Source organism: Schistocerca nitens, chromosome 4 (assembly GCF_023898315.1).
Source record: "Schistocerca nitens isolate TAMUIC-IGC-003100 chromosome 4, iqSchNite1.1, whole genome shotgun sequence".
Classification (NCBI taxonomy): domain Eukaryota; kingdom Metazoa; phylum Arthropoda; class Insecta; order Orthoptera; family Acrididae; genus Schistocerca; species Schistocerca nitens.
In genome coordinates this window covers 913,482,616-913,510,550 of record NC_064617.1, presented here as the reverse complement: position 1 = coordinate 913,510,550, position 27,935 = coordinate 913,482,616, and the positions used below count along the sequence as shown (strand labels likewise).

The following is a 27,935-nucleotide window of genomic DNA, read 5'->3' as shown; positions in this document are numbered from 1 at the left end:
AGCTGAACCGATCATTCTCTGGAAATGCTTATATTCAGCTACCCGGAGACATTTGCAGCCATTTATGGACTTCTCCTTCTCAAACAACGATTTTGTGTCACTAGGACACAATTATTCGCGGTTGCTGGGAAGAAAATTCTGGGAAACTCGAGAGTATGATTTGGCCACCCAAACCTCCAGACATTAAACTCATTGAACAACTACGGTATGTAACCGAGAGTTCAGTTCGTGCCCAAAATTCTGCGCTGGCAGCACTTTCGCAATTATGGATGGCTATAGACACAGAATTGCTGAGTATTTCTGCAATGGACTTCCAACGACTTGTATAGTCAGTGCCACATCAGTTGATGCACTAAACCAGGCCAAAGCAGGTCCCATACGACATTAGGAGATATCCTATGACTTCTGAATATCATTCCCTACGACTGACCGACATGGAGACAAACTCTAAATGTTACTTTAATTACTTTAATAATAAACACTGCAGATTCTCTACTGTCCACAACAATAAAACTTAACGTGGATTGTTTAACCTTTGGCCTGGGTTCACTTCTGGAGTCGTCCACAGGATCCAATGTGAAAGGGTGGAAACAAGGTCTTCTACTCCGAATCCTTTTCCAGTATCCCTGCACCAGCTCCTCCACTTTCGAGACTTAGCCCACGATGCTGACTTGCTGTTCTGGGTACACTGGCTGCTTCTACCCCCGAACGCGCTATCTTGTCTTATCGCACTTCAGCCGCTGCCGACTAAATTGTGGTAAGCTCCAGGAATTTAAATTCAAATATGTCGACTACGTATACTACGATCCTTATTCTGTTTTTACTATTCTTATTGTAATATAATACTGCCTCAGTTCTCTAGCTAATTTCTTTTCTTAATTATTATACCTAATTGTTTAAGTCGTTTACTTATGAATTTGGGTGTCGCGGTGTTATGTCGCCATACTGACACCTCTCAGGTTAACTAACTTCTGTGGGGACAGGAGGGGCAACTGCCCACAAAGACAAAGTAAAATAAATTTGATAAGTAATGAGAAACCAGGGGACCCTCATAGAACGGGATTAACTATACAAAAGAAAAAGACTCTCTGAGATAGCGGTTATCAATGCTCTAGAGTCTACATGTATGTGGAGGTATCGTTCATGCAAATGATGACCTTCATACCAGAGCACTGGGAAGAAAAATCTCTTATAGTACTTCCAAACTGCGTTGTTGAGGTCCTTTTTCACACCCTGTGAGCTCCAGTATAGTTCTTTATTGTAACACTCTGGGCAGACCCGACTTCCAAAGTTAGTAGCTTTCTGTGTTCTGAAGATGCCCGAATGACATACTTTATTTAATGTAATCCAAACCAGACCGGAATCACTGGTAAAAGTATACTGGCGTTAGTTACTGGACAACAGCTAACTCATCGACAGAACACAGGAACAAGCGCATCGAGATTCAATGTCCAACCCCAAAACAGTTCCATAGCATCAGTAGTCATCAGAATAACATGCTGGTGGCATCAATATTAAATGTCTGGAATAGACGGGCTGACAGTATGACATGAGGTGGTTGTTTTTATAGGGCGTCAGTAGTTAATGTAGTGGTGCTGCTTGGCCTAGGGTACCTTGTTATGACAGAGAAAACCAAGACTGCTTGCATCGCGAACTGTGCAGCTCGGTGACCCTGTCGATAGTGACACTACTGATGTCGAAGGAGGTAGAAATATCCTTCCTCCTTGGAACCCAGGCAAGTGGTAAGAAATGGCCGGGTTTATGTTGATGAATGCAAAACGCCTGCGACAATTGGGAAACAAGAGCCATACTCTCTTAGACAGCTTTTCATGGATCGGAAACGCCTGTGTCATAATGGTCCAAAACCTCCAACGGTGTAGGGGAGATGCAACAATAGAAAGTGGGAGCCTTGCAGGTATGGTTATCCATTCTGGGAGGCAACCAGTGAATATGTATTATAATTCGAAGCTGGTTCTTATTGTGAGAGGGCTTTTTTTCAGCCTGCAACTGATCGCGAAATGCAAACCACAATAAAAACAAAAATGCTTCATTTGCAACATTTAGCCACACATTCCAGTTGCTTCACTACATAGCCACCGCTTCGACTAAGACATTTGTCGTAGCATGGTACCAGCATTCTAATATCGTAGTCATAAAAGGTAGTCGCCTGTGATCTCTGCAAATTGCGTAAGCTGGTCTGTAGCTCGTTGTCTGTGCCAAAATCCTATGCCCTTAGCCAGCGATTCACATGAGCGAAGAAATGAAAATCAGGGGACGTCAATACTGGATAAATGTATTCTGGTTGATTTACTCGTCACGTATTATGCTGTCTCAACCCATTTGCACAGTTTTTAACTGTAATACTTGTCTAATTGGATTAAATATCTTACGTACGATTATAGCTGTTAATGACTAGATTACGACAGTATTTTAAATTTTTAAAATTTGTCAGTAATTGTATGAGATACTGAAAACCAATTTTTTTTGCCACTGGGAGCCATTAGATAGACAACGTACAACTGTACTGATGTTGATGGACCTGAGAATACCTAAAAAACGAGTCCAAAACAACCCAATAAAATAAAAATTTGACCATCCACTACACAGATCCTCTTTAGTTCTCAGTGATTTTTTTAAAAAAAAAAAAAGAACTTCCGCATGCTGTCGTTCCCCTCCCAATACCGTGGAGCGCTGGGGAATAATTTTCATTGTTTCTGGACCATGCCAAAGGTCACGCACCTCAGGGAGCTCAAAGTTTCTTAGCTGCGTACGTAGGGAACTCAACCTTCGTTGGCTTGGTAGAGACGTGGTGAATATGGTTTTTCCTACCTAGGGAGTGGTGAGCGCCGACATTCTTCTGTAGCCGCAAGCTCTGGGCATCCTTCAGTGACTACGAAGTGGCGCGGAGGTGGAACCTTGAGCGACACAGGGTACATTTTAGGAGTTGTTGTATTAATATTAATTAACTGTTACTTTTCCTTTGCAGGTTAAAAGGCGGACCGTCGGCAGTCAGCAAATATTTTCAGCAAATGGTTGTAGACACTGTCGCTTACAGAGAGAAGAATAACTTTAGACGGAAAGATTTCATGGATCTTCTTATTCAGCTCAAAAATAAGGGGTTCGTCGATCCTGACAAAGGACACGCAGCGGAGGGTGAGCAGCAGAAGGACATCGACACTACCGACAGTAAGTTCTTCTTTTTTATCGCCTTGCGGCTTTGTGGCATATTCACAGTACCAGTGGACTTGCGGTAGCGTTCCCTCTTCTCGCGCACGGGGTTCCGGGTTCGATTCCCTGCGGGATCAGGGATTTTCCCTGCCTCGAGATGACTGGGTGATGTTGTGTCGTCTTCATCATCATCATTCATCCCCATTACGGTCGGAGGAAGGCAATGGCAAACCACCTCCGCTAGGACCTTGCCTAGTAAGGCGGTGCGCGTTTCCCTCATCGTCCCCTACGCTCCTCGGAGTAAGGGACCTCATCATCATCATCAATACTTCCTGTTGTTTCTAGGTCTTCACTGTCTATAGGAAGAGGATGTGGGAGGTGGATGTAAAACGATGTACACCGTTTGTTTAAGGGTCGTATAAATCCTGTTCCATGTATTTTCAAGTTCTACAGGTTATCTGTTGCACTGCTGTATTGGATATTGGGAAAGAGTCCAATATTTAGCATAACACATATAACAAAATTCCTAAAACCACAAACAGGACATGCCAGTCGAACCGTCGTGAATGGGTCGTTAATCCTATTCTAGACTCGGTCACCTACGTGTCTACTCAGAGATGAGCACTTAGGTATAAAAACGTACAATGTGCTTATTATATAAACTGCTTTCACATATCACACACTCGTAGCCGATGTACTATTTGTTTTAAGCTTTAGAAGTAGTGTGTTACGACACAATATCTTTCCTCAGCAGCCACTTTTATTTCTCGGATTTAGAGCTATGGGCTTTTAGGTAGAAAAGTATCTTGGAAAAAGCAATATGAAAATATCCATTCCCAAGAATGTAACTATGTACGAAAAGTACAGTTAGGAAGTGTTATTTAAATTTTACACACTGTATCTCCTTATAACTTAGCCTAATTAATTCAAAAAACATTTGACGAAATTCCGTTGCAGCAGGTAATTGTGTCAGGTAGTTGTGATGTAAGTTACTGTTATATCTTAGCTTTAGTTTGGGCACTGACAACAAAATGAAAGACACAGCTTCCGCAGAATAACGTGGCATTTGTACAGAAACGCAGGCGCGTCATGTGTGCTGGTCGATTCCAGCCAGTCTTTCCGAAAGTGGTGACATTCTGTTGCTGACCTGCTCACATTAACAGTGCTCGATGCTATCTGTGGGGCGGCTGGTGGATTTTATGTTGTTATATAATGTTTGGTTTGTAATGTAATGTAGAAAAGATGCATTTCCCGGCCGATTAACCTTATGTGGGGCGGCGGGTGGAATTAATTGTTATATAAATGTTCCTATTATTTATGCTGTCTTTTGCCGTTCTCGACACTGGCTCTCTAATATTGGCAACCAGAAAGTGATTAGCAAAACGTGAAGCCTGTAATTACAATTCCTAGTGCCCACTTCATCTGAGAAATACACTTATAGCTCTGAGGAATTAGGAAATTGTCTGGGATTCACAATCAAAAACGATCCTGTAAAAACGTTCGCTATATTCTGAAAGTCACAGATAAAAAAAAAAACATCCACACAATCCAACTACTAGAGCAGTTCAGAGTCTAATGCGCTGATGCAACTATAACTGTCCAAATTAAATGTTTAAGTGAATGCTCGCCATAATTTGATGATACTGTTCATCAAACGCCACGCTAAATAATGGTAGAATGTTTGTCCCGCGGCGGCACGTGAAAATACGACATACGCAAACTGAAGATAGATCATTAAAGTCATCCCAGAATTAACACTTCACTCGAAAATGATTTCATGGTTACGCGTATCCCGAGTAACTCAATACGGCATCCGAGGCTGTTTATAGCAATGATAGCGACACAGATGGTGTGCTATTCAGCGTCTGGAGAGAACTGGGGCATTTCTTCCTCGCGCAGCGTTCTTATATATAAAGCCGCGGTGCGGACGGCTAAGGGAACGCCTGATCAAATCGGCTCTCCCGACTAGCCGCTGGGCTAGTAATGCACCACTTTAAGTTATCGAATAAATCATTGCTTCCTTTGCTGATGGAGGATGAAGCTCTCAATTTAAATGTGCAATCAGCACACAGGTAAGTAATCATAATAAAAGTCTGACGTGGCTAAGTCAATTATTTTGGGCGAGAGAATTAATTTAATTACACTACACGCAGTAGACAAGCTCTGAACTTGCCCTTTGGAGATACACTATCGCTATAGTTCTATAGTTATTCAGTTGAAACTTCTCACATCTTTATGATTATAGCGGATCTCCATTCTACTTAAAGTTAAACATCCTAGCCTTATTTATTAGCCTACTTAATCTATCTTGCTTCCCTAATTTTTAAGACAAAAACCACAAAATATTGAATTTCAACTAAAATCTTAATTTGTGAGATCCAGAAGACTGTTTCTACTAAATTATTATGAAAAAGGAATCTAAATATAAATTTTTAAGTCTCTAGCACTTTTCTGTTGCGCCAATGATTTTTACAGAAGAACGTCCAAATTTCGAAAATGGTTAAAGTTATTGAACTCACATTCAACACATATTGTTTTAGTATTACTCCTGACATGATAGAAACGTTTCAGGTTATTTACTTGATTTTTAAAGTATTGCGCAACATTTATGACGCCAGAGCTAGTTACAGCGAACTAGGCTGGCACACAATGGAAAGACTGATGTGAATTTTATAGAGCCTGAGTAGACTGCTTCCCTACATGTCCCTTTACAACATACCACTGCACCGCAATCTTCACAGCAGAGTATGTTCTTCATAATCATGCACGTATGATTATACACAGAATTGGGGAGAAGAGCAATCTGTGGCACAACTTGACTAGAAGAAGGGTCGGTTGGTAGAACACGTTCTGAGGCATCAAGGGATCACCAATTTAGTACTGGAGGGAAGCGTGGAGGGTAAAAATCGTAGAGGGAGAGTAAGAGATGAATACGCTAAGCAGATTCAGAAGGATGTAAGTTGCAGTAGTTGTCCGGAGATGAAGAGGCTTGCACAGAATAGGGTAGCATGGGGAGCTGCATCAAACCTGTGTGTGGACTGAAGACCAGAACAACAACACGATTATATCTGACGCCACTAGATTTTCTTCGGAGAAGCAAACGAGAAAGCAGATTTGTGTGACGTATCGCGTAATCGAAATTTGGTGGATTTCTTTTAGTACTCGTGTGAATAATTTCACACTTTTCTTTGTTTAGGGTCAATTTCCCCTTTTCCCACCATACAGATATCTCATCTAAATCATTTTGCAAATCGTTTTGTTCATCTGATGACTTCACAAGACGATAAGTGACAGCATTATCTGCAAACAATCTAAGACGACTACTCAGATTGTCTCCTATGTCGTTAATATAGATCAGGAACAGTGGAGAGCCTAGAACACGTCCTTGAGCAACGCCGGATATTACTTCTGTTTTAATCGATGGCTTTCCGTCTGTTATTACCAACTGTGACCTTTCTGATAGGAAATCACTAATCCAGTCGCACAACAGAGGTGATATTCCATAGGCACTCAGTTAGGTTAGAAGACGCATGTGAGGAACGTTGTCGAAAGTCTTCTGGAAATCTAAAAATACGGAATCAATTTGACATCCCCTGTTGATAGCACTCATTACTTCATGAGTATAAAGAGCTAGTCGTGTTTCGCAAGAACGATATTCTCTGAATCCGTTCTGACTATAACTCGTTTTCTTCGAGGTACTTCATAATGTTCGGCTCCATTCTATAGGACGGATCTTTCAGTGAGTGAGCGGTTGTATATAATTGCTAAATATGGAGCTATTGTATCAGCATACTCTCAGAGGAACATGACTGGTATACCATCTGGATCGAAAGCCTTGCCTTTATTAAGTGATTTAAGCTGCTTTGCTACATCGAAGATACCTACTTCTATGTTTCTCATCTTAGCAGTTGTTCTTGATTTGAATTCAGGAATATTTACTTCGTCTTCTTTGGTGATGGACTTTTGGAAAACCGTGTTTAACAAATGGTTCAAATGGCTCTGAGCACTATGGGACTTAACTTCTGTGGTCATCAGTCCCCTAGAACTTAGAACTACTTAAACCTAACTAACCTAAGGACATCACACACATCCATGCCCGAGGCAGGATTAGAACCTGCGACCGTAGCGGTCACGCGGTTCCAGACTGAAGCGCCTTTAACCTCACGGCCACAACGGCCGGCCGTGTTTAACAACGCTGATTTAGTGGCACTACTCTTACTGATCCAAAAATAAATAAATAAATAAAACAAAAACAGACTTTTTCCTCTTCAGACGTTCCTTCTACTTATCATCCAAAAAAAAATCTCCCGCTATGAATCTACACAGTATTTACCAACACTGCTCGAACACCATATCTGACTTGATCATTAAAGGAAGCTCTTGTTGCTATCTTGCAGTATATTTAGAAAATGAATTCAGTGTTATACGTCACAAACGCCAATGACCAGCTCCGATAATACTCTAGATAAAATTTACATAGACCATTTTACTACGGACAATGGAGCATCTTTTAAGTAACCACGATCATAAAAAAATTCTTCGCAGTTAATGTCCAGATATTCTACGATTCACTTTGAAGACGGCTTGTAGCTTCTGTGGTCCATGTTATCTTTTGTAGGTGGCTCTGTCGTCACACCTGACTGAGTCAGAAAACGACACATGCTACAGGGTGTTTCAAAAATGACCGGTATATTTGAAACGGTAATAAAAACTAAACGAGCAGCGATAGAAATACACCGTTTGTTGCAATATGCTTGGGACAACAGTACATTTTCAGGCAGACAAACTTTCGAAATTACAGTAGTTACAATTGTCAACAACAGATGGCGCTGCGGTCTGGGAAGCTCTATAGTACGATATTTTCCACATATCCACCATGCGTAGCAATAATATGGCGTAGTCTCTAAATGAAATTACCCGAAACCTTTGACAACGCGTCTGGCGGAATGGCTTCACATGCAGATGAGATGTACTGCTTCAGCTGTTCAATTGTTTCTGGATTCTGGCGGTACACCTGGTCTTTCAAGTGTCCCCACAGAAAGAAGTCACAGGGATTCATGTCTGGCGAATAGGGAGGCCAATCCACGCCGTCTCCTGTATGTTTCGGATAGCCCAAAGCAATCACACGATCATCGAAATATTCATTCAGGAAATTAAAGACGTCGGCCGTGCGATGTGGCCGGGCACCATCTTGCATAAACCACGAGGTGTTCGCAGTGTCGTCTAAGGCAGTTTGTACCGCCACAAATTCACGAAGAATGTCCAGATAGCGTGATGCAGTAATCGTTTCGGATCTGAAAAATGGGCCAATGATTCCTTTGGAGAAATGGCGGCCCAGACCAGTACTTTTTGAGGATGCAGGGACGATGGGACTGCAACATGGGGCTTTTCGGTTCCCCATATGCGCCAGTTCTGTTTATTGACGAAGCCGTCCAGGTAACAATAAGCTTCGTCAGTAAACCAAATGCTGCCCACATGCATATCGCCGTCATCAATCCTGTGCACTATATCGTTAGCGAATGTCTCTCGTGCAGCAATGGTAGCGGCGCTGAGGGGTTGCCGCGTTTGAATTTTGTATGGGTAGAGGTGTAAACTCTGGCGCATGAGACGATACGTGGACGTTGGCGTCATTTGGACCGCAGCTGCAACACGGCGAACGGAAACCCGAGGCCGCTGTTGGATCACCTGCTGCACTAGCTGCGCGTTGCCCTCTGTGGTTGCCGTACGCGGTCGCCCTACCTTTCCAGCACGTTCATCCGTCACGTTCCCAGTCCGTTGAAATTTTTCAAACAGATCCTTTATTGTATCGCTTTTCGGTCCTTTGGTTACATTTAACCTCCGTTGAAAACTTCGTCTTATTGCAACAACACTGTGTTCTAGGCGGTGGAATTCCAACACCAGAAAAATCCTCTGTTCTAAGGAATAAACCATGTTGTCCACAGCACACTTGCACGTTGTGAACAGCACACGCTTACAGCAGAAAGACGACGTACAGAATGGCGCACCCACAGACTGCGTTGTCTTCTATATCTTTCACATCACTTGCAGCGCCATCTGTTGTTGAAAATTGTAACTACTGCAATTTCGAAAGTTTGTCCGCCTGAAAATGTACTGTTGTCCCAAGCATATTGCAACAAACGGTGTATTTCTATCGATCCTCGTTTAGTTTTTATTGCCGTTTCAAATATACTGGTCATTTTGAAACACCCTGTACATAGTTACACCCACTGTTAATATACGTTTATAAGATCCAAGTTTATCCTTTCCGTAATTTTCCGTAAAGCAAATAAATTTAATCAGTGGTTAGACGGTCCGACGTGTAGAAAAGTACTAACAACACGTACTGAGATAAGACTTACAAAGCTGGATCTTACGTTATATGATGGAACTATTCTCGGATTTGAAATGAATTTATTAGTCTTAATTTTCTGCTTTCTCCCAACCTCTCAAATAATCACCTACTTGGGAATTTTCAATCTCAGTTATATGTAGTCCGTACGTGTAATCGACAATACTGATATTATTTACTTTCATTTCACCATCGAATCATAAAACAGTTAAGCCCTGGTAAGGCTACACTACTACCCTACTTGTTGGAGGTATATTTTAAAAGAAATTGCGCAGGTTTCAATAGAATAAAGCACTACCTCAAAGGAGCTACAGTATTAACTATTTCACCAACGGATGTGCTATGTCAGACGTGATTGGATAACACTGTCTCAGATCATAATTTTAGGCTCTAAAATGTTTCTGATAAATTTCATACAAAGTTGACCTACAACAAATGACATTGCCGTTCACATTTCCATGTTTAAGTATCTTCCGTCTTTTTGCAGAATTATCGATGGGAGACTTGGCTGCACAGGCGTTTATCTTCTTTGCGGCGGGCTTCGAGACTTCTTCGACAGCGACGAGCTTTACTCTGCACGAGTTGGCTTTCAACCCTGACATACAGAGCAAACTACACGATGAAATCGACACAGTGCTCAGGGAAAACGACGGCGAAATTACGTACGACGCCATCGCCAGAATGACCTACCTTGACAAGGTTTTATCAGGTAAGGAAAAGCATTCTTAAAATCGTAGTTGGCTATTAGTTCTTAAGCGTTTTACCTTTATTTCAGTCCATTAAAAGCACAACATTTTGTCCTAAATATTTTGACGCTATGAGTTATTTACTCTTCGTGGACAGACATGACAGAAAAAAAGGCATCGTCAGTAAGAGCTGGGAGGGGGGGGGGCGGTAATTGATGGTGGAGGGGATAGGGAGGGGGAGGGGTGGTTCTTCAACACTTAGGTCATATAGCGGGAGGAATTGAAGGTCACAGATTAAACGTTCCGTCAACGTCTTTTCCTTCGCAGACTGAGCATTAGCTCGGATTTAAGTCTTATTTGGTGAACCATCTCACCACAGAACCGATTCACAAAAAGCATGGAAAGCAAATTACAAGAAACTGTAGAGACGTCTATATGCGGGTTAAAGTAGCCAAACTTACTTAGAGCTCAGATAACAAACAAACTATGAGTACACTTGGAATGTGTAAGAAAGATGGATAGAGAAACTATAGAAATAATGTAAAAAATGACGGAAGTTTAAATGGGAAAACTTGAAAGAGTAATATATAAATTGAAAGTGTAGGGGGGGGAGGGGGGGGGGCAGCGGGTGAAGCGAAAGGTATTACTGATCTTGAAGTATGAGGGAATTTCGCCAGTCTCATACTTCTTGGCCACGAGATGGTAGGGTTTTGTCAGGGCTGGTTCTCACAACGCTATCAGTAGTTCTAATGGAATGTTGTGTACTCCCCATCTAGGTGAATCAATTACATGAATGCATGGTGTCTATTCTTTCGGACATGTCTTAAACAACAGACACCACGCATTCGTATAATTTAAAGAATAAATTCGTAGTTCCGGACCGTTCTTTGACCATAGCGTTACCGTGCTGTGGCGAAGACTCATGACCTTGATAATGGGAATTGATGATAAATGAGTGAGTTATGTTAGCTTTTGGTACCATTCAGCTCGTGGCCTACCGAAGGAAATACTGTCTACCACCAAACATCTCCGGGGTAGACCCTATTTATTGAAATAATGATCGCCAGTGACAGCCAGAAACTGTAGGAAGCAATGCACAAATCTCTCTTGCCAATGTGACATGACGGTTTAATGCTTGATTTAAAAAATCTTTTCCCTGCCACATCTGCACTCTATGGCACTGATTCACACAACTATGGCGTTCGACTGAGAAACAAGCGATTAGTTGCCTGGCGTGATAGAGTGTGCTATCTTTTTACCAGTCCAAACAGTCATGTTGCTTGCATTATAATTTCTTTCTTTCTATTTTTGTTTCCAGAGTCTCTCAGGAAGAACCCACCATTGACCACTCTGATCAGAGAGTGTAACCAAGATTACAAGATTCCAGACAGCGACGTCGTTCTAGAGAAAGGAACTAAAATAGCGGTGTCTGTGCTGGGCCTTCACCGTGACCCCAAGTATTACCCTGACCCTGAACGTTTCGACCCTGAGAGATTCTCCGAAGAGGCCAAAGCTCAGCGACAGCCGTATACCTACCTGCCTTTTGGGGATGGACCACGTAATTGCATAGGTAAGTACGTTATCGGATTCTGCCTGCTCTAAAATCGACACTTACGTTAACTCGGATTTTTAGTGCGTCGATTCCTCACCTTTGTTCGAATCCTGGATCGGTTTGGACTGTATCACCGTTGCTCTTAGGAAAGACTACACAGTGTGTAGCCACACTTACAGATTACAACAACACAAAATATGTTACCCCGTACGAATTTTTCCAAACAACAGAAAGATTATAAGGTCTTTAGACAAGACAGTTGGTGGAAATGTGGGAAGCGAGGTAAGACTGTTACGCTTACAGTTTACATGCCGCGGTAGTAACGATCGCTTCCCCAACCAACGCCCAGTCTTCACAGTTGGTTGCCACCCCTAAATCTACCTCATCAGTCACTACCTCGAGCATAAGCGAACAGTCACCGCCCACGTCCTGTGGGAAAGATAGTAAACATTTTGAGCAGTGTTCTATGTTGCTAAACAGGAATTTTTGTTAACGTCACTGGATACTATCTGTTATGCAAAGGGTGGTAGAGGAGTTGGCCAAAAATATGAAATGAGAAGACATTACCATACACTCTAAGATAAAATAAACGACGCACCACCTACGAGTTATCAGAATGGAACAGAAATCTGTAGATGTAATATACATGTACAGCGACATAGATGATTATAATTTCAGAAAAAAATAAACAATTCATAATATATTCGAAAGAAAGAGCTTCACGAATTGAGCAGGTCAATAATGCGTTGCCACACCTCTGCCGGTTATGCCACCAGTTATTCGGCTTTGATTGATAGAGTGTTAGACGTCCACCTGCAGGATATCGTGCCTCATTCTGCCCAACTGGCTCTTTGTGACGTCAAAATCCCGAGCTGGCTGGAGGGCCCTGTTCATAATGCTCCAAACGCTCTCAGTCTGGTATCTCACCACTGTCCAGGGCGTGTCCAGACACGTTCTCGCTGGTCCTCAGGCTCAGGTCGAAGCGGGACTCATCACTGAAGACAATTTTACTCCAGTCAGGCGGAACATGTGTCTCGAGATTCCAGGCCAAAGATGTGTCTAGAGGCGCCCCAGACAGTGGTCGGATACCAACCTGACTGTCGCACGCCATGCGGCACCACAACCAGGAGTGACGCTCTGGGGTGAAATTTCTTTTCACAGCAGGATTCCTTTGGTTGTCATCCGTGGCACCTTTACAATACTGCGATATGTCGACGACATTCTACGCCCCGTTTAATACTGCTTGTTTTCGTGCTCGCCAAACCCCACCTTGGCAAACAAGGTCGCCGGATTTCTCCCCAATTGAGAACGTTTGGACCATTATGGGCACAGCCCTCAAATCAGCTATGGATTTTGACGATCTAACGCGCCAATTGGACAGAATTTGACGCTATATCCCTCAAGAGGAAACCCAACAAATCAATCAATCAATGCCAAGCGGAATAACTGTTTTCATAAGGCTCAGAGGTGGGACAATGCGTTATTGGCTTGCTCAGTTTGTGAATCCCTTTTTCTTGTACAAACCGACCATTTTTTCTGAAATTGTAATAGTCTGAATGAGATTTTCACTCTGCAGTGAAGTGTGCGCTGATATGAAACTTCCTGGCAGATTAAAACTGTATGGCGGACCGAGACTCGAACTCGGGACCTTTGCCTTTCGGAAGCAAGTACTCTACCATCTGAGTTACCCAAGCACGACTCACGCCGTGTCCTCACAGCCTTACTTCCACCATTACCTCGTCTCCTACCTTCTAAACTTTACAGAAGCTCTCCTGCGAACCTTGCAGAACTAGCACTCCTGGAAGAAAGGATATTGCGGAGACATGGCTTAGCCACAGCCTGGGGAGGTAGGTTCGCAGGAGAGCTTCCGTGACGTTTGGAAAGTAGGAGACGAGGTAATGGCGGAAGTAAGGCTGTGAGGACGAGGCCTGAGTCGTGTTTGGGTAGCTCAGATGGTAGAGCACTTGCCCGAGAAAGGCAAAGGTCTCGAGTTCGAGTCACGGTCTGGCACACAGTTTTAATCTGCCAGGAAGTTTTGTTATAGTATATTTGTGCATGTAAAACACATCTACCAACCTCTGCCCAATTCAGATAACTCCTTCGTGGTGCCTCGGCTTTTTTCCCCTAAGGGAGTACATTGTAGTAAAACTGTTGGCCTACTAAAGAAGGTCATTGAATGGATAAACACAGATCTTATACCATTCTTCCTGTAAAACAGTAGCAAGTTCAGGTAACGACGATGGAGGAGTATGGCGATCAGTGTATCCAAAGTAGACTACAAAGGCTCAGAAATATTAATATCTGGTAGTTGTGCTGCCCAGGGGAGCCGTGGCAATTGATTCTCGTGCTTACAAAACCAACACTGGACGATGTGAGCTTTGTGGAACAGCGTAACAATTGTGTATCAGACATTGTACCATGGGATCAGCGAAAATCGTCACATAACCCTTGACAGTAATGCGACCTTGCAGAGTAACCATGGGGTCCGTGGAATACCATGATATGTCTGCCCAAATCCTCACCGAACCGCCCGCCATGCTTCACACTTTTGAGACATAAACTCACCCAGAAGTTGGAAGGAGTCTGGAACAAGACTCATCCGATCAAATAACTTTCTTCCGTTGCATCATACATGGCGATTCGAGAACATGTCTCCACACAACCCCCCTCTTTCACCCTTTTCCCGCGTACGCTTTCATTCTCGTCAGTTTCCGCTGCTAATTGAGATGCAGTGTAGACAAATCTTGCACTCGGACGCCCCTTCAGTCTGGAGAACAAAGCGGCCGCTACTAACTGTGATACCCCATGTATAGAAATGTTTCGGTAGTGGCGCCCCTCTCAGGTTGGAGTCCCAAGCGACGGCTGGTGTCCCTTGGGTTGTTAAACCGGCTCTGGCTACGCAGTCCAACTTTTATAGCTTCGGCGCATTTTATTCCGTGACGGGAATCCGTATCACTGATGAGTGATTTCGGAAATCCAGTGGGCCCTACAGTTTCCTGCTTATGGAGCTCCTTTCGTTTTGGTGATGGCAGGGTCCGCTAGTGCGTCATTGAGTGCGACAGTGCCGTTTGCAGCTCTTGTCAACTTATTTTTCGTCACCATCCTCTTCGATGACCGCCCGTCACGATCACACCTTTGGCAACGTTAGTACTCACCGGATGATGCTTTTCCACTTTCCCTATACGCCGTATAAGTCTTCGATATAGAGCCTCTTGACACACCAAACACCTGCTACATAAGCATCAGCAATTTGCCCACGTTTGAATACACTTAGCTCCGACATACACTGATGTGACTAAAATCATGGGACAGCGATATGTCCACACACACACACACACACATATATATATATATATATATATATATATATATATATATATATATGGTGGTAGCACCGCGTATAGAAGTTGCAAAAAGGCAGTGCGTTGGCGGAGCTGTCTTTCGTCACAAGGTTTCTACGTGATTATGGCCCCAAGACGGGAATTAACAGGCTTCGAATGCGGGATGGTGGTTGGAGCCTGACGCACGGGGTATTCCATTTCGGAAATCGTGAGAGAATTCAATATTCCGAGATCCACACTTCAAGAGTGTGCCGAGAATACCAAATTCAAGACGTTGCCTCTCATCAAGCACAATGCAGTGATCGACGGCCTTCACATAACGACCGAAATCAGCGGTCTGCGTAGAGTTTTCCATACTAATAAACAAGCAATACTGCGTGAAACAAACGTGTGACATACGACTAAAGTACCCGTTAGGACAGCGCAGGGAAATCTGGCATTACTGGGCTACAGCAGCAAACGACCGACGCGAGTGTCTCAGCTCAGGTGAGTATAGGGTAATATCAACAGCAGCAGAATATGTTAAAACGGGATTAGGATTCGTTATGAATAGGAAGGTAGGGCAGAGAGTGTGCTACTGTGAAGAGCTCAGTGATAGGATAGTACTTAACAGAATCGACTGCAAACCAACACCGACAACGATGGTTCAGCTATACATGCCGACGACGCAAGCTGAAGATGAAGAGATAAGTATGTGAGGATATTGAAACGGTAATACAGTACGTCAAGGGAGATGAAAATCTGATAATCATGGGAAACTCGAATGCAGTTGTAGAGAAAGGAGTAGAAGAACAGGCCACAGGAGAATATGGACTGATAAAAGGAATGACAGGAGAAAGACTAATTGAGTTCCGTAATAAATTACAGTTAGTAATAGTGAATACTCTGTTCAAGAATCACAAGAGGAGGAAGTATACTTGGAAAAGGCCGCGTGATACGGAAAGATTTAAGTCAGACAGAGATTCCGAAATCAGACAGATACTGGACTGCAAGGCGTAGTACCCAGGAGCAGATATAGACTGAAAACTCGATGTAGCAGTAATGAAGAGTAGGGTGAAGTTTAAGGGATTAGTCAGGAAGAATCAATACGCAAAGAAGTGGGATAAAGAACTACTAAGGAATGAGGAGATACCATTGAAGTTCTCTAAGGCTATAGATACAGCAATAAGGAATAGCTCAGTAGACAGTACAGTTCAAGAGGAATGGATATCTCTAAAAACAGCAATCACAGAAGTTGGAAAGAAAGATATAGAAGAATTAGGTACAAAGAAGGTAACTGCGAGGAAACCATGGTTAACAGAAGACATCGATGATCGATGAAAGAAGGAAAGACAAATATGTTCAGGGAAATTCGGGAATATAGCAATATAAGTCTTTGAGGAATGAAATAGGATGTGCAGGAAACTGAGACGAAACGGCTGCAAGAAAAATGTGAAGAATCGAAGAATAAATGATTGTCGGAGTACTGACTCAGCATATAGGACCGTCATAACAACCTTCGGTGAAATTAAAAGCAAGACTGGTAACATTAATAGTGCAACCGGTATTCCATTGTTAAATGCAAAGGAGATAGCGGATAGGTGGAAAGGGTACATCGAAGGCCACTATAAAGGGAAAAATTTGTCTGATGTGATAGAAGAGAAAAAACAGGAGTCGATTTAGAAATAGAGGATCCAGTATTAGAATCAGAATTTAAGAGTGCTCTGGACAACTTAAGATCAAATAAGGCAGAAGGGATAGATAACATTCCATAAGAATTTCTAAAGTCATTGGGGGGAGTGCCAACAAAACGACTATCCACGTTGGTGTATGGAATGTATGAGTCTGGCGACATACCATCTGACTCTCGTAAAAATATTATCTATCCAATTCTGGAGATTTCAAGAGCTGACAATTGCGGGAATTACCGCACAATCAGCTTAACAGCTCATCCATCCAAGTTGCTTACAAGAATAATATACAGAAGAATGGAAAAAAATTCTGTTTGTATTAGATGACGATCGGTATGGCTTTAGGAAAGCAAAGGCACCAGAGAGGCAATCCTGATGTTGCGGTTGATAATGGAAGCAATTCTAAAGAAAACTCAAGACACGCTCATAGGATATATCGACCAGGAAAAAGCGTTCGATAATGTAAACTGGTGCAAGATGCTAGAAATTCTGAGAAAAATATTCTAAGCTTTATGTAGAGACGAGTAATATACAATATGTACAATAGCCAAGAGGGAATAATAATATTGGACGACCAAGAACGAAATGCTCGGGTTAGAAAGGGTGTAAGACAGGGATGTACTCTTTCACGTCCCTAAAGTTCCATCTGTACATCGAGGAAGCAATAATGGAAATAGAAGAACGATAAAGGAGTAGAATTAAAATTCAAGGTGAAAGGATATCAATGATACGATTCGCTAATGACATTGCTATCCTGAGTGAGACTGAAGAAGAATTACATGATTTGATTAATGGAATGAACAGTCTGATGAGTGCAGAATATGGATTGAGAGTAAGTTGAAGACAGACGAAAGTAATGAGAAGTAGCAGAAATGAAAACAGCGAGAATCTTATCATCAGGATTGATGGTCATAAAGTAGATGAAATTAAGGAATCCTAATACCTAGGAAGCAAAATAACCAACGACGGATACAGCAAGGAGAACATCAAATGTAGACTAGCACTGGTAAAAAGGACATTCCTGGCCAAGAGAGGTAAACTAGCATCAAATAAGGCCTCAATTCGAGGAAGAAATTTCTGAGAATGTACTTTTTGGGGCACAGCATTGTATGGTAGTGAAACATAGACTGTGGGAAAACCGGAACAGAAGACAATCGAAGCATTTGAGATGTGGTGCTGCAGACGAATGTTGAAAATTAGGAGGACTGATAAGGTAGGAATGAGGTGGCTCTGCGCAGGAGCAGAGAGGAAAGAAAGTACTGCACCGCATTTTTTTTCACAGTCGAAAACAAAGCTACGAATGCGAAACGTTACGTATGTATTATGTGTAGTCTCCTGCGTGAGCACGCAAAGCTCCGTCATTTCCGACGCATAGTGTACCTGTAGGACAGTTTCAAAATGTCGCCTCTAAGTGATGTACGTTACAAGCAACGTATCGTCATTGAATTTCTCTGTGGGGAATATTCACAAACGCTTGTGCAAAGTCTGTGGAGCATCTGCTATCAACAGAAGTATAGTTAGTCGCTGGGCACGGGGGGTGACGTCATCAGAAGGCGGTTCGGCGGAGCTCCACGATTTTCAGCGATCAGGGAGACCACCCCAGGCTGTCACACCTGACTTGCTGCAGCGAGCTGATGTTGTTATTCGCGAGGGCAGACGCATTACGACTCGGCAGTTGGCGTTGCATCTGTCAATCAGCAAAGGAAGTGTGGGTGCAATTATTTGCACTCTTTGAGATTCAAAAGTGTGTGCAAGATGGGTCCCGCGGTGTTTAACGGTGGATCACAAAATGCACAGAAAAAACATTTGTCTTGATTTGTTGCAACGTTTTGAAGCTGAGTGGGGCGCCTTCTTGTCCTGGACTGTGACAGATGATGAAACCTTGGTTCACCATTTTGAGTCTGAAACAAAACGACAGTTGATGGAATGGCACCATTCCCACTCGCCACAGAAGAGAAAATTCAAAGCAACTGCTTCCGCCGGTAAGGTCATGATTACCGTGTTCTAGGACTGTGAAGGTGTGTTTCTCATAGATGTGATGCCAAGAGAAGGTACCATTAATTCAGAAGCATGTGTCAACACGTTGACGAATATCGAGACGCGCTCCTGGCGCCACAGCAACCAAGGAGATGTTTTGCTGCAACACGATAACGCTCGGTCCAACCCAAGTCTGAGGACTACTGAACACATCGCAAAACAGAGTTGGACAGTGTTACCCCATCCACCGCACAACCCTGACCTAGCTCCTCGGTCTTCGCTTGTCTTGGCCATTAAATGATGCCATTTGTGGAAGATATGTTGAGGACGATGAGACGGTGATTGACACAGCGAAGCACTGGCTCCGCTACCAGGACAAGGATTGGTGTCGACAGGGCATACACGCCCTAGTTTCGCGCTGGACGAAGGCCGTAGAATGGGATGGAGATGTGCAAAAATAGAACGTGTAGACAAAACACCATTCTTTCGTGTGTGTAATTCTCATTATCTTCAAAAATGTATTGTAGAACGAAACAAATGCGGTGCATTACTTTCTAGGCAACCCTCGTGTATGGAAAACACTACAGGAGAGGGGAGAGGATGATGGGGCATCTGTTAATACATCAGGGAATGACTTCCATGGTGCTACAGGCAGCTGTAGAGGGCCAAGAACAGATGCCACGTGTAATTTATGTTTTAGTTACGTCTCAAAATTAGAAATTTACACTACTGGCCATTAACATTGCTACACCAAGAAGAAATGCAGATGATAAACGGGTATTCATTGGAAAAATATATGATACTAGAACTGACATGTGATTAGATTTTCACGCAATTAGGGTGCATACATCCTGAGAAATCAGTACCCAGAACAACCACCTCTGGCCTTAATAACGGCCTTGATACGCCTGGGCATTGGGTGAAAGAGGGCTTGGATGGCGTGTACAAGTACAGCTGCCCATGCACCTTCCACACGATACCACAGTTCATTACGAGTAGTGATTGGCGTATTCTGACGAGCCAGTGGCTCGGCCACCATTGACCAGACGTTTTCAGTTGGTGAGAAATCTGGAGAATGTGCTGGCCAGGGCAGCAGTTGAACGTTTTCTGTATCCAGAAAGGCCTGTACAGGACCTGCAACATGCGGTCGTGCATTATCCTGCTGAAATGTAGGGTTTCGCAGGGATCGAATGAAGGGTAGAGCCACGGGTCGTAACACATCTGAAATGTAACGTCCACTGTTCAAAGTGCCCTCAGTGCGAACAAGAGGTGACGGATACGAGTAACCAATGGCACCCCATATCATTACGCCGGGTGATACGCCAGTATGGCGATGACGAATACACGCTTCCAATGTGCGTTCACCGCGATGACGCCAAACACAGATGCGACCATCATGATGCTTTAAACAGAACCTGGATTCATCCGAAAAAATGACGTTTTGCCATTCGTGCACCCAGGTTCGTCGTTGAGTACACCATCGCAGGCGCTCCTGTCTGTGATGCACCGTCAAGAGTAACCACAGCCGTGGTCTCCGAGCTGACAGTCCATGCTGCTGCAAACGTCGTCGAACTGTTCGTGCAGATGGTTGTTGTCTTGCAAACGTCCCCATCTGTTGACTCAGGGATCGAGACGTGGCTGCACGATCCGTTGCAGCCATGCGGATAAGATGCCTGTCCTCTCGACTGCTAGTGATACGAGGCCGTTGGGATCCAGCACGGCGTTCCGTATTACCCTCCTGAACACACCGATTCCATATTCTGCTAACAGTCATTGGATCTTGACAACGCGAGCAGCAGTGTCGCGATACTATAAACCACAATCGCGATAGGCTACAATCCGACCTTTATCAACGTCGAAAACATGATGGTACGCATTTCTCCTCCTTACACGAGGCATCACAGCAACGTTTCACCAGGCAACGCCGGTCACCTGCTGTTTGTGTATGAGAAATCGGTTGGAAACTTTCCTCATGTCAGCACGTTGTAGGTGTCGCCACCGGCGCCAACCCTTTGTGAATGCTCTCAAAACTAATCATTTGCATATCACAGCATCTTCTTCCTGTCGGTTAAATTTCGCGTCTGTAGCACGGCATCTTCGTGGTGTAGCAATTTTAATGGCCAGTAGTGTATGTCAGAGGCAACGAAAACCAGTACTGATTTTCCCACGACATCATAACACGCAACATGGTTAATTAATTTAAAAATACTATCAAGAACGTGGCCAGTAACTAAATGATGATTTGTTCATTAGCATGTTACCATAGCAGTTTCTTTAACAATTTATAGTCCACCTTCGGAAGGCAATACAGCAGCTGTTGTGAGTGTCATGGGTTTCCCGAGGTTGTGGCAGCAGACATCTGTACACTCGTGACTGAATTTGTGGACGCAAATCTGGTGCTCCATAGCGTCCCCAGTGTATTAAATCAGGTACAGATAGGGCAAATTTTGTAGCCAAGACATCAACATAAGTACACTATCATGCTCCTCAAACCACTAACGCGATTCTGGTCTTATGACATCGAAAGTTACGCTTTTCGAAGACACCACAGCTGCCAGCAAAGACATCGAGCACGAATTACATGAAACATATTCGCATTTCCGAATATAGACAATCATCGGTTGTATAATGGAATGACGACATTGAAAATGTGTGCCGCAACGGGAATCGAACCCGGATTTCCAGTCTATTCCGAGTCGTCGCCTTACTACGAGGGTGGTTTGAAAAGTTGTCGGAACGGAATAGAAAATAAAGTACTTACATCACTGCATTTTTTTATTTTTAAATTCAGTCTCCTTGTAGATAAATGCACTTGGTCCAATGATGTACCAGTGTCTTGATCCCATCTCGAAAATGAGTTTGCTCCAGGCCTGCAAAATCGTTGTCCGGCTATCACTTCTTCGTTTTAAGTGAATCTTCGTCCACTAAGAAAAATTTTCAGTTTTGGGAAGAGATGGAAGTCTAATGGAGCCATTGTTGTTGACATGTTTGTTACCACTACAACATGTAATTATGTCCCAAGGTACGAGCCTTTTTTATGATTTTAATGTTTTTATTTGTATCTCTACGTTGGTTCTGTAACCTATTTTTATTTCATGTGTGATACTGTGATCTATTTTATTTTAGTTCTACAGATATAATATTCGATTAATAAAGTCACTCTGCATTCAGTCAACAACTTTTCACTCAGCGACCTATCCAGCATTTTGCAGACTATGCATAATTTTCAACATGGTAGCATACTTCCTTCATGACTTTGTAGGGTTTTCCTATAATTGGACCAGCACACACAGCGCACTTGTTCTTAAATGCTTTACGTGTATTGGAGGAAAATTTCGTGTTGATGATCATTTCGTATTCACTGAATTCACTGAGCAAATTACGTTTCACTTCTTGAGAACCTTATCATCCAACTTTATGGGCGGACAATATGGGCCCTGCTGCACTGTTTCCTTCCGTACACCGTTTACGTAGTGACGTTTTCACCTTTCCTTCGATCCCGACGTCGCTATCAACAAACGTAGTGCCTTGCTGTTGACAACGATTGCTATGCAGCTTTTAAACATCCCGTTTCGATGACTGTTTAACCGTCTGATTTTTGTGTGTTTCAGGTATGAGGCTCGGCCTGTTGCAAACCAAAGTGGGTCTCCTCAACTTGCTGTCAAAGTACAACGTGCGACCCACCGGGAAGACGAAAGCAAACCTGGATTTCCACCCTAGGTCCGCCATCCTCATGTCTAAAACTGGCATCCATGTTCAGTTTGAAAAGCGATTCTAGGACGACAACATTAAATAACAATTATCTCTTAAACTGTGTTACGTTGTTTCTGTTGTGACCATGTAATCCTATGCATTATGACTTGCAGAGGACTACAAATTCCTCACACATTGGCTTTCCGGAAAGAATGAATTGTTTATGATTGTATAGCGCACAAGTGTTCAACACTGGACAGACTGTATTACGTCTTTGCGCTTATTGCAAATAAAGAAACACGTTTCTCTAGTCCAGTCATTAAAACTTTTTTCTGTTTGGGTAAGATTATGGTTATTACTCCAACTGCTTTTCGGAAGGATATGAAAATCGAAATAGCCAGAGGTCATTGTCTGGTCCTGCCACCGGATGGCAATTTTATGCATAGGCAAAAGATGCCAGTTGAAATTGTGAGATGCCAGGCTTACTTGAAAACAGGTGCGTCAGGCGGTCAAAAGTCTACGATTTTGTAAAACACCGTTCGAAATTGGTTTTGTGATTTTATTAAAAGTATATTTGTGGAAATGAGGGTCTTTAAATGACGGGGCTATTTTCTAAATCAGAGGAAGTCAACCTTTTTTACGTACCACGAAATTTTGTACCTTTGGTGGTAGCAAAATTTTCTAAACGCCCGCCAGTTCCACAGCAATGTTGTTTTACAAAGTACTGAAGTAAATTTAACCTTAGAAAATTTATAAAGCGGAGTTACACGAAGTTAAACACATATTAAAAATTACTTACCAAATACTTTACATCAAAATTTTACGAAAACGTTATGAGAAATATTTAAGAGCCTTACCGACGACCAATCCACCATGAAAGCTAGAACGCCCACCATTTGGACGAACGGGACAAAGTGGACTACCACTGCTCTAAAGTGTATACGCTGAACATCAGGAACTATTGCTGAAATTAATACTTTCTCACTTCCGAGAGGTAATCAGTTATTTATACGTATAATTTAAGTAATGGTATGAACGTGTAGGTTCTTATGTTTAGAAATAATTCTGAAAATCTATGACGATTTTCTTAAAGTCATTTTACTGGAACTTCATTAACTGCACGCCTGTAAGAAGGGGGGAGGGGAGGGGGGGGTGGCCTTTGATCCAACAGATAGGTGCAATTTCGATTTCTTACAACAAAGAAGCAACATTCATGATTTGTATCGACAGAGAAGCAAACACTGTCATTTGCCTGGATGCCAGGGGATAAAAACCTAAATATTACACTCAAATTGACCTGAGTGGTAGACCAATGACAATGAACCCCTTATGTGTGTTGTGTATTGTTGTGGCTTACCGTTGTATACGTTAAATTAATGGCCTAGGTGCTAAACTGACAAGCAGGAGCCGGCCGCGGTGGTCTTGCGGTTCTAGGCGCTGCAGTCCGGAACCGTGGGACTGCTGCGGTCGCAGGTTCGAATCCTACCTCGGGCATGGTTGTGTGTGATGTCCTTAGGTTAGTTAGGTTTAAGTAGTTCTAAGTTATAGAGGACTGATGACCTAAGATGTTAAGTGCCATAGCGCTCAGGGCCATTTTTTTTTTTTTTTTTTGACATGCAGGAGAAATCGCAGCATCCGAAACTACTGTATTTTCAAATAAAATATGGAACTGATTAAACAAATAGTTATCAACATTTTCTATGTTTCACTTAAAATATTAAAACTTTAGTATATGCGTTATTGACAACAAAATTAATCACGAGGATATTTCTTTTATTTTTTAGATTTTCTGTAGATAGCGTAACAGGTATGCAGAAACCAACCGTAAGAAAGAATACGAAAATTTGCAATGTGGCAGTACATCTTATCTGGCTATGAACACATATTCTGTACAGTAATACGTAAGTATTTTGTACAGAAACCAGATGGCAGTTATATGAGTCGAGGTGCATGAAAGGGAAGCAATGGTTGGGAAGGGAGTGAGACAGGGTTCTAGACTCTCCCCGATGTTATTCAATCTGTATATTGAGCAAGCAGTAAAGGAAACAAAAAGAAAATTTCGGAGTAGGTATTAAAATCCATGGAGAAGAAATAAAAATTTTGAGGTTCGCCAATGACATTGTAATTCTGTCAGAGACAGCAAAGGACTTGGTAGAGCAGTTGAACGGAATTGATAGTGTCTTGAAAGGAGGATATAAGATGAACATCAACAAAAGCAAAACGAGGATAATGGAATGTAGTCGAATTAAGTCTGGCGATGCTGAGGGAATTAGATTAGGAAATGAGACACTTAAAGTAGTAAAGGAGTTTTGCTATTTGGGGAGCAAAATAACTGATGATGGTCGATGTAGAGAGGATATAAAATGTAGACTGGCAATGGCAAGGAAAGCATTTCTGAAGAAGAGAAATTTGTTAACATCGAGTATAGACTGAAGTGTCACGAAGTCGTTTCTGAAAGTATTTGTATGGAGTGCAGCCATGTATGGAAGTGAAACATGGACGATAAATAGTTTGGACAAGAAGAGAATAGAATCTTTCTAAATGTGGCGCTACAGAAGAATGCTGAAGATTAGATGGGAAGATCACATAACTAATGAGGAGGTATTGAATAGAATTGGGGAGAAGAGGAGTTTGTAGTTACAATTTGACAAGAACAAGGGACCGGTTGGTAGGACATGTTCTGAGGCATCAAGGGATCACAAATTTAGCATTGGAGGCAGCGTGGAGGGTAAAAATCGTAGAGGGAGACCAAGAGATGAATACACTAAACAGATTCAGAAGGATGTAGGTTGCAGTAAGTACTGGGAGATGAAGAAGCTTGCACAGGATAGAGTAGCATGGAGAGCTGCATAAAACCAGTCTCAGGATGAAGACCACAACAACAACAATACGTAAGATATTTTTCTTTCTTTCATCTGCCAAAATTTAAATACGTTTTCCTAAGTATTTCAACACATACGTCTACTTGTTGTAAACGAACGAATATCAAAACGTGTTACTGGCATAATGAACAGTTTGTATAAATGTTTTCATTTTCCATCCGAGCAAACATGTAACTGCAATTTTTGAAATTTTTGTGATGTATTTTAAACAAAGTTGAAGGGTGACTAAATAGTAGAATGTGCAGTGAGGAAAACATAAGCATATAAATGTTTTCATTGCGTCTGTAAAAGGACCGCAATGGTTACGCAAAGACTTTTGCTTATGGTAAAAGTATCAAGCAGTAGCATTCTGCAGCCGACTGGTAATATGATGTATGCTTAGAATGTAGTGATATGAAGACGTGATATTTTGAACTGCATTATTGCGGTGGCGACATATTAAGGTGTGAAGAAGAAATTTATTGACGTGTGTGTCAAGATGTAAAAGAGTCACAGAGATGCCACTAAGATATGCGACGTCCAAGTCAGGAATGCGACGGATGCATCGACTTGTAACAAGCATTTTAAGTCCATTTGTAGTTATTTGGTCTACTGTTGTAACTTTGCTGATGTTTTAGGTTTTCTTTGACAGTTCTTTGCTAGCTTGCCGTTGTCGAAGTGTACTTTCGAATCATAAAAATGAACCAGCTCATCCGGTTATGGGAATACTAGAGAACTGTTGCTGTGTGTCTTATGGTAGACTCCTATAAACTGGTGACACGTGGAACACAAAGGAACATAGAAACCTGAGTTAACGAACGATGTTCAGTAATGACTTCGTATCATAACTTCAAACAGGTTCAGAAGGAAAAACAACTTATACGGAACGTAGATCTGGAAAAGCAGTTTAGTAACCTCTAAACTCATATTGTAACACGCAGTGAAGTTATTCCTGCAAGCAGCGAGACACACAGCAAATAAGACAAACAATACGCCCGCCGAAACCAGCGCAGTTTCCAGACCTCCAATGAAAGAAAAGATTCTTAAATTCCTATCTGAGAAACCAGAACCGAGATCTGCATTGTTAGTCGTGGCGTTCACGCAAAATTATTATTAGCGATCACACAAACTTTGCTGTGGCAGTTAACATCTTGGATATAAGAGCAGTCACAATGATTTCGCACATTATATTAAAACCACCTCGCAACACGCAATACAAATGTCCCAACCTGAGGGACACCTTAATCAGCCGAATGTGTAAATCAGTGAACCAGCGCATGTAAACAAGTATTCCTGTTTGAATGTATCGGCTTTATAACACCGTCGGAATTCTGGTGCCACTTGAGGAACATCGTCGAGGAAGAAGCATTTTTGGATGCAACGCTGCGTCACCTTTTGAACACAACTACCATTATCGGTAAAAAAAAAAAACATGGCGACGCAGAAAAACATTTTAATTCTTTAACATCAGTAGCAGAAAAAGTTCGTCCAATGATGTAACAGGCAAACACTTTGCTGGTAACGCAAGCAAGTGATGGCGTCAGCCTTTATGACACCGCTGCTATACGACTCTAGCAGCAACTGAACATTAACGAACAGCTCCAGGGTCTGCAATGTTAAATGAACACACTTCAGAAGCAGTCGTTGACAATGACGGTAAACAAGTGGGCCCACACAAGGAAAGGTAAAGAAGATAGTCGCTCGCTGAGCCGGAGGACCAAACGGCGGAAGGGAAACAACGTCGCCCGGTGTACAGAGACCCCAGGCGTTTTGAAGGTCAGCCCACACAGTCTGCACGTCTCCATGCTCGTTCGCATACGACCTCAGCGCCCTACAGTACAGGCACAGCTCCAGCTCGCCTCACTGTTGCACAAAAGCGCCAGTCGTAAACGAAGAAGCCATCGTTAGGCCTGGAATCGCCACCGGCCACATAACCAAAAGAAACCGTGACACCGTACTCAAAATCGGCCCAGTTGTCTGCAACAAATCAACTATGGCCACACGCGCAGAGAATCACACATCTTTGTTAACAACAACGCTCTTTGTATGTGTGATGAAGAGGCAAGTATTGTTGCTTCCTTATCGACTCAGATTCGGATATACAGGGTGACAATTATTGAACTGTACGAAAAAAAACATAAACTGGTTACAAACTATGGCGTGCACACACTTTATTCAACATGTAAAGGTCACTACAGATATTCGGATTTAGTTTATGACATATTCGATATGTCTGCCATTATTGGTGATGATGTGGCCCAGACGAATAGCGAAAGTCTGCATGACCCGCTGAATTGTCGGAGCATCGATGTAGTCGATGACATCCTGAATAGCTGTTTTCATCTCAGCATTGGTTTTGGGGTTATTGCTGTACACCTTGTCTTTAATAGAGTCTCGCAAGAAGGAGTCGCATGTTTTCAGATCCGGAGATTATGGCGGCCAATCGAGGCCTATTCCAGTGGCCTCTGGGTACCCGAGAGTCAGAATGCGGTACCCAAAGTGCTCCTCCAGCACATCAAACAGTCTCCTGCTTCGATGGAATCGAGCTCCGTCTTGCATGAACTACATGTTCCCAGATGAATGTTCGAATGAAGCTTCGGCTATATCGGGCGACAGCTTTACCTGCACTTCTTTATGG

The 27,935-nt window shown here is 42.7% G+C and overlaps 1 protein-coding gene across 5 annotated transcripts in view; it reads left to right on the top strand.

Annotated features, from left to right (window-relative positions):
* The window catches only part of LOC126253494 (cytochrome P450 6k1-like), a 482,739-nt gene that overhangs the window by 46,345 nt on the left and 408,459 nt on the right, over window positions 1-27,935 (top strand). For 2 of the 5 annotated variants that reach the window (XM_049954873.1, XM_049954872.1), the window contains exons 5-7: window positions 2,987-3,186; window positions 10,005-10,226; window positions 11,522-11,773. The exons of 2 other annotated variants lie outside the window; for them this stretch is intronic. In XM_049954873.1, coding sequence (XP_049810830.1) covers window positions 2,987-3,186; window positions 10,005-10,226; window positions 11,522-11,773 — 674 coding nt within the window. Of the gene's footprint in view, window positions 1-2,986; window positions 3,187-10,004; window positions 10,227-11,521; window positions 11,774-22,354; window positions 22,464-27,935 lie in introns of all 5 variants that reach the window. One more of the 5 variants, XM_049954876.1, reaches the window with a different exon arrangement.